We start from the raw sequence: 12,420 nt of genomic DNA on the forward strand, positions 1-12,420 counted from the left end.
TGATGAAAGGAAATAAAGAGGTAGAGAAAGAGAGAAACATTTAAACAGCGTGTGTATAAAACCCAGGAACAGGTACTGGTTGGCCCATTAGGTGTATAAAACCCAGGAACAGGTACTGGTTGGCCCATTAGGTGTATAAAACCCAGGAAAACGTACTGGTTGGCCGATTAGGTGTATAAAACCCAGGAAACGGTACTGGTTGGCCGATCAGGTGCCAGTGATCTGTTCTACTCTAGTCCAGCCTACCATGATATATTTGCCTAGTTAAATAAAGGTTAAATAAAAATAAATAAATACGCATAAAAATATGTGTCATGTAGTTGAATGAAATCCAACAGAACTTTGTCCTGCTAGTCTGAGTGTATTATAGGTCAATGTCTGCTTACTTGCATGAAGCTAGCTCAATATCCCCATCGTGTGGCGGAAAGCAGAACATTAAAGTGACGTCAAACGTGTGGCCACGTGTTTATTTATTTATTTATTTATTTAACTAGGCAAATATATCATGGTAGGCTGGACTAGAGTAGAACAGATCACTGGCACACTGTTTACATTTCATATATATTATTTACATTATACACTGAGTGTACAAAACATTATGAACACCTGTTCTTTCAATGACATTTATTTCTCCTTTATTTAACTAGGCAAGTCAGTTAAAGAACAAATTCTTATTTTCAATGACGGCCTAGGAACAGTGGGTTAACTGCCTTGTTCAGGGGCAGAACGACAGATTTTGACCTTGTCAGCTCGGGGATTTGAACTTGCAACCTTCCGGTTAGTAGGAGAAGGGTTGCAAAATTCAGAGAACTTTCAATAAATTCCCTGGTTTTCCCCAATTCCTGTTTGGACGATTCCCAGAATCAGGAGGGAATAAATTGGAAATTTGAAATATTCCAAACAGGATTTTTGTATGTGAAGGCTGTAATTGTAAATAACTGAGCTGAACATGAAATCAGGGATTCACATACAGAGAACATCTCAAAATATTTACCATTATTGATTTTATCAACATTTATTTCATAAACATTTTTTCCCCCACTATGTATGCATATCTTGGGGGGGTTGTGGGGTTTGTGATATCAACATTAGACGTATGACGAGAGCCGCAGGGGAGATGAGTTGGCTTAGGCTGTGGACAGGGAGAGAAAGAGAGTGAGAGAAAGAGAGAGATTGAGAAACAGAGAGAGAGAGAGAGAGAGAGAGAGAGAGAGAGAGAGAGAGAGAGAGAGAGAGAGAGACTATTAACATTTCACACTTGTTATTTAACTCTGAAGGGTTCAGACAGAAGTCTACATCTATACGATTGGTTTTCATATCAACGTTACAACTCACCTTTCACTGTGACCTTCGCCAGAGCCTCGCTGGAACCAACGTGGTTGGTCGCCACGCATTTGTAGGTCCCGCTGTCATTCAACTTCACCTGGCCAATCAGCAGCTGGCCATCCTTAATGGTCTCCGCCCCTGCGGGCATGCCGGCCCGGCCCACCCGCGTCCAACGGAATGTGATTGGGTGAGAGCCGTGGGCGAGGCACTGGAGACGGAGGGTGTCACCGGGGCGGAGTCTCACCTGGTCTGGTAGACTGGTGGTGTAGGGAGGGGCTGGGGAGGAAGAGGAGGAAGAGGGGGGAGAGTTATGACATGTCAATGTGTGTTTGTGAGTGTGTGTGTGTGTGTGTGTGTTGGAGTGTGCGTGCGTGTGTGTTGGAGTGTGTGTACTCACAGTCCACCTCTAGCTGTGTGTATGCCTGGCTGTATCCGTGTGTATTGGTGGCATTACAGATGTACTGTCCTGAATCCTGGCGCCCCACGCTGGTCAGAGTCAGAACTCCACCCTCCACAGTGTGCTTCCATGGTAACGGGGCTCGCAGTTTAGACCAGGAGACAACAGGAAGGGGAGAACCTGGGGGGGAGGGGATACAGGGATGTGGTTATAAAGTAGTCCCATAGGGCTCTGGTCAACAGTAGTGATTACATAGAGAACAGGGAAACAGCCTGTCTGATATAAAATCCCTTATTATCATTGATTGATTGACTGATTGACTGATTGACTGATTGGTTGAATCACTGACTGATTAAATGATTGATTGACTGACTGATTGACTGACTGATTGACTGTCTGACTGATTATTACCTGTGGCCTGACACTGCATGGTGACCATGTGACCCTCCACAGCTGTCACCTCTGCCATGGATACCGTCGCCTTGGGTGCGTTGGCAGCGCCCTGGCCGCCCTCAACGATGACCTCCACCTTGACCTCGGCGACCCCCTCAGTGTTCTGGGCCTGACACACGTACACTCCAGCGTCCTCAGAGCTCACTGCTGCCACCTGGAGACAGGGGACATGGAGGGAGACAGTTGTGTCTGTCTGTGTTTGTGTCTGTATGTCTTTGTGCGTGTACAAATGTTACTAAACTTGTGAGTACCAGAAGTCTTCACAAGAATTCGGGGAAGTGAGGACTTTTAGCCAGTCATCACTTGAAAAAAGGTTATTTTAGGCTCAGGAGTTAGGTTTAGGAGTTAGGTTTAGGAGTTAGGTTTAGGAGTTAGGTTTAGGAGTTGGGTTTAGGGTTAGGAAAATACTCATTTTGAATGGTAGTCAATTGTTGGTCCCCAAAAAGTCCTCACAAGTACGTGTGTGTGTGTGTGTGTGTGTGTGTGTGTGTGTGTGTGTGTGTGTGTGTGTGTGTGTGTGTGTGTGTGTGTGTGTGTGTGTGTGTGTGTACAGCATGTCTATATGTAGGTGTACGGGCAGATCGTCTAACCTTCAGTGTACTGGTGTCCTCGGTCTTTGTGGTTACCAGCTGTGTTCCGTGGCGTTGCCAGGTAACGGAGGGGCGTGGCCTACCTGTGGCATGGCATTCCAGAGCTACAGGTTCACCAAGCCGGACTCGCAGGGGCCCTGCCGGGGTCACCCGCACCTTAGGGGAATCTGAGGCGAGAGGACATGCACAACACACACACACACACACAACACACACACAACACACACACAAACACACACAGAAGAAGAGAGGGTTGAGTGTGGTTTTCCACTTCTTCAGGTGGTACACAGACAGATACATGATGCATGAAAAAGTTTAATTTACTGACGTTTCAAGTTCCAACCATATGAAGAATGATCCTCCAACTCTAGCACTACATGTCAACTACTATAACTACAGCCCTCCTGATTCCTCTCACTATACACCCTTCTCCATCCTACCCTGACACTACATGTCAACTACTATAACTACAGCCCTCCTGATTCCTCTCACTATACACCCTTCTCCATCCTACCCTGACACTACATGTCACCACTATAACTACAGCCCTCCTGATTCCTCTCACTATACACCCATCTCCATCCTACCCTGACACTACATGTCAACTACTATAACTCCAGCCCTCCTGATTCCTCTCACTATACACCCTTCTCTATCCTACCCTGACACTACATGTCAACTACTATAACTACAGCCCTCCTGATTCCTCTCACTATACACCCTTCTCCATCCTACCCTGACACTACATGTCAACTACTATAACTACAGCCCTCCTGATTCCTCTCACTATACACCCTTCTCCATCCTACCCTGACACTACATGTCAACTACTATAACTACAGCCCTCCTGATTCCTCTCACTATACACCCATCTCCATCCTACCCTGACACTACATGTCAACTACTATAACTACAGCCCTCCTGATTCCTCTCACTATACACCCTTCTCCATCCTACCCTGACACTACATGTCAACTACTATAACTCCAGCCCTCCTGATTCCTCTCACTATACACCCTTCTCCATCCTACCCTGACACTACATGTCAACTACTATAACTACAGCCCTCCTGATTCCTCTCACTATACACCCTTCTCCATCCTACCCTGACGCTACATGTCACCACTATAACTCCAGCCCTCCTGATTCCTCTGACTATACACCCATCTCCATCCTACCCTGACACTACATGTCAACTACTATAACTACAGCCCTCCTGATTCCTCTCACTATACACCCTTCTCCATCCTACCCAGACACTACATGTCAACTACTATAACTATAGCCCTCCTGATTCCTCTCACTATACACCCTTCTCCATCCTACCCTGACACTACATGTCAACTACTATAACTACAGCCCTCCTGATTCCTCTCACTATACACCCTTCTCCATCCTACCCAGACACTACATGTCAACTACTATAACTACAGCCCTCCTGATTCCTCTCACTATACACCCTTCTCCATCCTACCCTGACACTACATGTCAACTACTATAACTACAGCCCTCCTGATTCCTCTCACTATACACCCTTCTCCATCCTACCCTGACACTACATGTCAACTACTATAACTACAGCCCTCCTGATTCCTTTCACTATACACCCTTCTCCATCCTACCCTTACCCATGATCCTCTCCATCACCACCCATCCATCCTCACTCTTGGAGCTCTATCACTGGGGCTCTTCTCCCCTCAGCCCTGTCCCTCCCTGGAGCTCTATCTCTGGGTCTCTTTTCCCCTCAGCCCTGTCCCTCCCTGGAGCTCTATCTCTAGGTTAGGGATGGTCACTCACGTTTGATGGTCAGTGAGGCCATCATGGTGCTTCGGCCCGCAGAGTTAGTTGCCACGCAACGGTACTGTCCCTGGTTACCGTTCCTGGTGTTAGCGATGGTGAGCACGGAACCATCCGGGCCAATCTTCACGTTATCTAAGGACAGAGTAGATAGGACCGGTTAGAACGAGTTAGAACCATCTAACCACTTATGACCGGTTAGGACCAGTTAAAACCAGTTCAATCATCACATTTTTATAAACTGTCCATTTAACATTGTGTCACAGCTATTGTGTAGTTGAGTACCATTCAAGGGCTGTGTGTGTCTGTCTGCCTGTGTGCATATGTGTGGTCAGAGCCCCACCTGCCAGTGGATGGTTGTTGGTTCTCTTCCACTCCAGACGGACGGGCTGTGACCCACTAACCACCCGGCAGCGAAAACTGACCGACTCCCCCTGCCGGACCCCTGCTGACCTGGGCTCAACTGACACTACTGGGGCCTGGGCACATACTGGATAGGAGGGAGAGATAAGTAAGTAACACACACACTGCCATGCACTCTATAGGTGTCCCCCAGGGCTCAGATCTAGGCCCTGGCGTGACAAACAACACCCTGGCGTGACCCTGGACAACACCCTGTCGTGACCATGGACAACACCCTGGCGTGACCCTGGACAACACCCTGGCGTGACCCTGGACAACACCCTGGCATGACCCTGGACAACACCCTGGCGTGACCCTGGACAACACCCTGTCGTGACCCTGGACAACACCCTGGCGTGACCTTGGACAACACCCTGGCGTGACCCTGGACAACACTCTGTCGTTCTCTGCAAACATCAAAGCAGTGACTTGCTCCTGCAGGTTCATGCTCTACAACATCTGCAGAGTACGACCTTTCCTCACACAGGAAGTGGCGCAGGTCCAACTCCAGGGACTTGTTCTCTCCCGTCTGGACTACTGCAACTCATTGTTAGCTGGGCTCCCTGCTTGTGCCATCAAACCCCTGCAACTTACCCAGAATGCTGCAGCCCGCCTGGTTCAACCTTCCCATGTTCTCCCACATCACCCCGCTCCTCTGCCTTCTAGTCTAAGCTCGCATCCAAAACAAGACCATGGTACTTGCCTATGGAGCAGCAAGAGGATCTGTCCCTCCCTACCTTCAGGCTATGCTTAAACCCAAGATCTCTGTTCTGCCACCTCTGGTCTCCCACTCAGCCCATTCCAAGCTATTCTCTGTCCTGGTACCCCAATGGTGGAACCAGCTTCCCCCTGAAGCTAGGACAGCATCTTCTGAAAACATCTGAAACTCTACCTCTTCGAACAGTATCTTAAATAATCACACAGCACCCCCCCCCCCCCCTCCCCCCACTAGCTCTGACTCTGCTGATAGCTTCTTAATTGAAGAAAATGTCATGACTATGTCTGTGATATTTTGTTGTCCTACCTAACCAGGTAGGCCATTTGAGAACAAGTTCTCTTTTACAACTGCGACCTGCCCAAGATAAAGCAAAGCAGTGCGACAAAAACAACATCACAGAGTTACACATGGAATAAACAATCATGCAGTCAATAACACAATAGAAAAGTGTACGCACAGTGTGTGCAAATGTAGGAGAGTAGAGATGTAGGCAATAAATAGGCCATAGAAGCAAAATAATTACAATTTAGTATTAACACAGGAGTGACAGATGTGCAGATGATGATGTGCAAGTAGAGATACTGGGGTGCAAAAGAGGAAGAGGGTAAGTAATAATATGGGGATGAGGTAGTTGGGTGTACTATTTACAGATTGACTGTGTACAGGTACAGTGATCGGTAAGCTGCTCTGACAGCTGATGCTTAAATTTAGAGAGGGAGATATAAGACAGTGATTTTTGCAATTCGTTCCAGTCATTGGCAGCAGAGAACTGGAAGGAAAGGCGGCCAAAGGAAGTGTTGGCTTTGGGGGTGACCAGTGCAATATAACTGCTGGAGCGTGTGCTACGGGTGAGTGTTGCTATGGTGACCATTGAGCTGAGATAAGGCTTGGCTGTACCTAGCAAAGACTCATAGATGAATTGGAGCCAATGGGTTTGGCGACGAATATGTAGTGAGAGCCAGCCAACGAGAGCATACAGGTCGCAGTGGTGAGTAGTATATGGGGCTTTGGGGACAAAACGGATGGCACTGTGATAGACTACATTCCCTTTGCTGAATAGTGTTGGAGGCTATTTTATAAATGACATCGCCGAAGTCAAGTATCGGTAGGATAATCAGTTTTACGAGGGTATGTTTGGCAGCATGAGTAAAGGAGGCTTTGTTACAAAATAGGATGCTGATTCTAGATTTAATTTTGGATTGGAGATGCTTAATGTGAGTCTGGAAGGAGAGTTTGCAGTCTAACCAGACACCTAGGTATTTGTAGTTAGTCCACATATTCTAGGTCAGAATCGTCCAGAGTAGTGATGCTAGTCGGGCGGGAGGGTGCGGACAGCAATCGGTTGAAGAACATGCACAGTTGGAGGCCACGGAAGCAGTGTTGTATGACGTTGAAGCTCGTTTAGAGGTTTGTTAACACGTTGTCCAAAGAAGGGCCAGATGTATACAGAATGGTGTCGTCTGCGTTGAGATGGATCTGAGAATCACCAGCAGCTAGAGCAACATCATTGATATATACAGAGAAAAGAGTCAGCCCAAGAATTGAACCCTGTGGCACCCTCATAGAGACAACAGGCCCTCCGATTTGACACACTGAACTCTATCAGAGAAGTAGTTGGTGAACCAGGCGAGGCAATCATTTGAGAAGCCAAGGCTATTGAGTCTGCCGATAAAAATGCGGTGATTGACAGAGTCGAAAGCCTTGGCCAGGTCGATTAAGACAGCTGCACAGTAATGTCTCTTATCGATTGCGGTTATGATATCGTTTAGGACCTTGAGCATGGCTGAGGTGCACGCATGACCATGTCGGAAACCAGATTGCATAGAGGAGAAGGTACGTTGGGATTCTAAATGGTCGGTAATCTGTTTGTTAACTTGGCTTTCGAAGATTTTAGAAAGGCAGGGCAGGATGGATATACAGTGGGGCAAAAAAGTATTTAGTCAGCCACCAATTGTGCAAGTTCTCCCACTTAAAAAGATGAGAGAGGCCTGTACATTTCATCATAGGTATACTTCAACTATGACAGACAAAATGAGAAGAAAAAAAATCCAGAAAATCACAATGTAGGATTTTTAATTTTTTATTTGCAAATTATGGTGGAAAATAAATATTTGGTTAATAACAAAAGTTTATCTCAATACTTTGTTATATACCCTTTGTTGGCAATGACAGAGGTCAAACGTTTTCTGTAAGTCTTCACAAGGTTTTCATACACTGTTGCTGGTATTTTGGCCCATTCCTCCATGTAGATCTCCTCTAGAGCAGTGATGTTTTTGGGCTGTTGCTGGGCAACACGGACTTTCAACTCCCTCCAAAGATTTTCTATGGGATTGAGATCTGGAGACTGGCTAGGCCACTCCAGGACCTTGAAATGCTTCTTACGAAGCCACTCCTTCATTGCTCGGGCGGTGTGTTTGGGATCATTGTCATGCTGAAAGACCCAGCCACATTTCATCTTCAATGCCCTTGCTGATGAAAGGAGGTTTTCACTCAAAATCTCACAATACATGGCCCCATTCACGGATCAGTCGTCCTGGTCCCTTTGCAGAAAAACAGCCCCAAAGCATGATGTTTCCACCCCCATGCTTCACAGTAGGCATGGTGTTCTTTGGATGCAACTCAGCATTCTTTGTCCTCCAAACACGACGAGTTGAGTTTTTACCAAAAAGTTATATTTTGGTTTCATCTGACCATATGACATTCTTCCAATCTTCTTCTGGATCATCCAAATGCTCTCTAGCAAACTTCAGACAGGCCTGGACATGTACTGGCTTAAGCAGGGGGACACGTCTGGCACTGCAGGATTTGAGTCCCTGGCGGAGTAGTGTGTTACTGATGGTAGGTGTTTGTTACTTTGGTCCCAGCTCTCTGCAGGTCATTCACTAGGTCCCCCCGTGTGGTTCTGGGATTTTTGCTCACCGTTCTTGTGATCATTTTGACCCCACAGGGTGAAATCTTGCATGGAGCCCCAGATCGAGAGAGATTATCAGTGGTCTTGTATGTCTTCCATTTCCTAATAATTGCTCCCACAGTTGATTTCTTCAAACCAAGCTGCTTACATATTGCAGATTCAGTCTTCCCAGCCTGGTGCAGGTCTACAATTTTGTTTCTGGTGTCCTTTGACAGCTCTTTGGTCTTGGCCACAGTGGAGTTTGGAGTGTGACTGTTTGAGGTTGTGGACAGGTGACTTTTATGCTGATAACAAGTTCAAACAGGTGCCATTAATACAGGTAACGAGTGGAGGACAGAGGAGACTCTTAAAGAAGAAGTTACAGGTCTGTGAGAGCCAGAAATCTTGCTTGGATGGAAATTTCAGGATATTTGATGGCCTTCCTAAGCCAGGATTCAGACACGACTAGGACATACGGGTTGGCAGAGTATGCTAAAGCAGTGAGTAAAACAAACCTAGGGAGGAGGCTTCTAATGTTAACATGCATGAAACCAAAGCTTTTACGGTTACAGAATTCAACAAATGAGAGCACCTGGGGAGTGATGCTGGGGGCTGCAGGGCCTGGGTTAATTTCTACATCACCAGAGGAAAAGAGGAGGAGTGGGATAAGGGTAGGATAAGATTTCTGGGCAATTCAAGGAATAATGTACAGACAAGGGTATGGTAGGATGTGAGTACAGTGGAGGTAAACCTAGGCAGTGAGTGACGATGAGAGAGGTTTTGTCTCTAGAGGCACCATTTAAGCGACGATGAGAGAGGTTTGTGAGGTGAGGTCACCGCATGTGTGGAACAAAGGGGCTAGCCAAGGCATATTGAGCTGGGCTGAAGGCTCTACAGTGAAATAAGACAATCACTAACCAAAACAGCAGTAGACAAGGTATATTGACATTAGGGAGTGGCATGTGTTGCAGAGTAATCATAGGGTCCAGTGAGCAGCCAGGCGAGCTGGAGACACGACGATTCAGACAGCTAGCAGACCAGGGCTAGCAGGCTAGCAGATGGGCCTCAGGGGGACGTCGCAATGGAAGAGCCTATTGAAACCCCCTTGGACGGTCACGTCAGCAGACCAGGCGTGATGGATCGGCAGGGCTCCGTTTCGGCAGCGAAGTGTCCAGGCCAATTAGCAAAAGAGGTATTGAAGCCCAGGAATTGTGTGATGGATCTCTTCGGCTAGCCGGAACATGGGTCTAGCTCAAGGCTAGCTCCAGGCTAACTGGTGCTTTCTTCAGGACAGAGACGTTAGCAGCTAGCTAGCTGCGATGATCCGGTGTAAAGGTTCAGAGCTTGCGGTAGGAGTCTGGAGATGTGGTAGAGAAAAGCAGTCCGATATGCTCTGGGTTGACATCACGCTGTGCAGACCGAGGCTGGCTGATGCCTGGGTTAACGGTGATGATCGCTAGCAGTGGCTAACTGACTACTAGCTAGTAGCTAGTTAGCTGGCTAGCTTCTGATGGGGGTTCCGGTTCTAAAGTATAAAAATAGCAGATCCGTACCACATTGGGTGAGGCGGGATGCAGGAGAGTATGTTCAGTCCGTAGATGGATATTGAGATTAAAAATATTTGTAAAAATATACAAATAAAACGATATATACGACAGGACAAGACAAAGACAAAACAGACGTCCGACTGCTACGCCATCTTGGAATGCATGAATGCTAGCTATCTTCAGGCGAATGCTCTGTCAGGCACTCTGCTAAATGACTCAATGTAAAATGTAAAAATGAGGAGAGATAGGTTAGTAAGACACACACACACACACACACTGTAGGAGAGATAGGTTAGTAACACACACACACACATATAACACAAACACACACTGTAGGAGAGAAGAGACAAGGTTATAGCACACACACACAGAGAGAGAGAGAGACACGCACACACACACACACACGCACACACACACACACGCACACACACACACACACACACACACACACACACACACACACACACGCACACACACAGAAATAAACACTAAGAGAGACACACACTAGTTATTGACATCCTCCGATGCAAGAGAGAGTTCAGGGTTCCACCCAAAGGGGGAGTTCAATGAGTTGACACACACTCACTCACACAAGCACGTACACACACTCACTCACACTCACACTCATACACAAGCACGTACACACACTCACTCACACTCACACACAAGCACGTACACACACTCACTCACACTCACACTCATACACAAGCACGTACACACACACACACACTCACACGCTATTCTTGCATATACAGGATTCACATATAGAGAGTAATATAGACCATGTCCACATTGAATGGTATGCATCTAAAGGCATGCAGGCACGCACGTACACTCACACACCAAACACACATACACACACCAAACACACACACAGGGGCAGACTGTGAGCTTTCAGTCTGGTCTGTGGGGAGAACAGCAAACAAATGCCCCCCCAGAGCAAACATCCAATCAGAGACAACATGCAGCTCAGGTCTGGATAGGACCATGACTCAGCAAGACTAGACCATGGGACATGATATTAACACGGTATTATAAATTCACATCTACAGTAAAAAAAAGGAAATGTATCACCATGCATTTACATTTCTGAGAAACATTTTATTTATTTAGATTAAGAATTCTAAACCATCGCAACATTAGTTTATTAGTTTATTCATAATCCCAAAACTTATTTTTAGAAAGTAGAACGTTTAAAGCAGTTTAGAGCTAATAATATCTACTTAAAAGGGATAGTGCAGCAATTTAACATATGTAGATATTTATATCCTGGCCTTGTCTATAGACTGCTTTCAAGATTGGGAAACAAAAATTAAAAATTAAAAAATCTCGGAACTATCCCCGGAAAGGATTTAATAACATGTTCTGCATTGTAGTGTTGAGAGAAGCAGCTTGTAGTTTAATAACATGTTCTGCATTGTAGTGTTGAGAGAAGCAGCAGTAGTAGTTTACCTGTCCAGAGTAGAGAACAGAGGAGCAGTGCTGTTGTGGAGGAATCCATGTTGCATAGAGCAAAGATATCCCTCTCTCCTGTCCTACAACCTCTCTGCCTCTCTCCTGTCCTACAACCTCTCTCTCTCTCTCTCTGCCCCTCTCTCACTCTCTCCTGTCCCTCAACCTCTATCTTTCTCTGCCTCTCTCTCTCTCTCCTGTCCTACAACCTCTCTCTCTCTCTCTCTGCCCCTCTATCTCTCTCTCCTGTCCCTCAACCTCTCTCTCTCTGCCTCTCTCTCTCTCTCTCTCTCTCTGCCTCTCGCTCTCTCTCTCTGCCTCTCGCTCTCTCTCTCTCTCTCTCTGCCCCTCTCTCTCTCTCTCTCTCTTTCTCTCTCTCTCTGCCTCTCTCTCTCTCTGCCTCTCTATCTCTCTCTCTATCTCTCTGCCTCTCTCTCTCCTGTCCTACAACCTCTCTCTCGCTCTCTTTCTCTCTCTCTCTCTGCCTCTCTCTCTCTCTATCTCTCTCTTTCTCTCTCTCTCTCTCTCTCTCTCTCTGTCTGTCTTCTGTCTTCTGTCTTATGCAGTGTGTTGTCTCGCAGTCTCTCTTTCTCTCCTCCCCCTCTCTCCCTCCTTACTTATTTGTGTGTTCAGCTTACCCAGATAGGCAGGCAGACAGACAGTTAGACAGACAGACTGGCAGTCAGTTGCAGGATGTTAGCTCAGAAACAGAGAAGAAATGTCTGCCCCCCCCAGCATAGAAAAATCATCCTAGAACCAGACAATAAATGTCATTCTAGAACCAGACAATACATGTCATTCTAGAACCAGGCCATGAATATCATTGTAGAACCATCCCTGAAATATCA

The 12,420-nt window shown here is 46.6% G+C and overlaps 1 protein-coding gene across 1 annotated transcript; it reads right to left on the minus strand.

Moving 5' to 3' along the window:
• Nucleotides 1–989: 989 nt before the first annotated feature.
• On the minus strand, nucleotides 990–12,120 carry LOC139423648 (basement membrane-specific heparan sulfate proteoglycan core protein-like). Its single transcript, XM_071175243.1, has 8 exons — nucleotides 11,573–12,120; nucleotides 4,907–5,053; nucleotides 4,564–4,698; nucleotides 2,767–2,933; nucleotides 2,135–2,330; nucleotides 1,724–1,903; nucleotides 1,336–1,602; nucleotides 990–1,132 (listed from the first exon to the last, which is right to left on the minus strand). The coding sequence occupies exons 1-8, from the start codon at nucleotides 11,619–11,621 to the stop codon at nucleotides 1,128–1,130; spliced, it is 1,146 nt and encodes a 381-aa protein (XP_071031344.1). The 5' UTR covers nucleotides 11,622–12,120; the 3' UTR covers nucleotides 990–1,127.
• Nucleotides 12,121–12,420: the final 300 nt, after the last annotated feature.

The sequence above is a fragment of the Oncorhynchus clarkii genome, chromosome 13 (assembly GCF_045791955.1).
Source record: "Oncorhynchus clarkii lewisi isolate Uvic-CL-2024 chromosome 13, UVic_Ocla_1.0, whole genome shotgun sequence".
Taxonomy (NCBI): Eukaryota; Metazoa; Chordata; class Actinopteri; order Salmoniformes; family Salmonidae; genus Oncorhynchus; species Oncorhynchus clarkii.

What these genes read in the sequence shown, in the direction of transcription:
- LOC139423648 (XM_071175243.1), bottom strand. Translation starts at nt 11,621, where the DNA reads ATGGATTCCTCCACAACAGCACTGCTCCTCTGTTCTCTACTCTGGACA. An exon ending in CTGTTCTCTACTCTGGACAG is followed by an intron (nt 5,054 to 11,572) that starts GTAAACTACTAC and finishes CCTCCTATCCAG; the next exon opens with TATGTGCCCAGGCCCCAGTA. An exon ending in AGGACACCAGTACACTGAAG is followed by an intron (nt 2,331 to 2,766) that starts GTTAGACGATCT and finishes CCCTGTCTCCAG; the next exon opens with GTGGCAGCAGTGAGCTCTGA.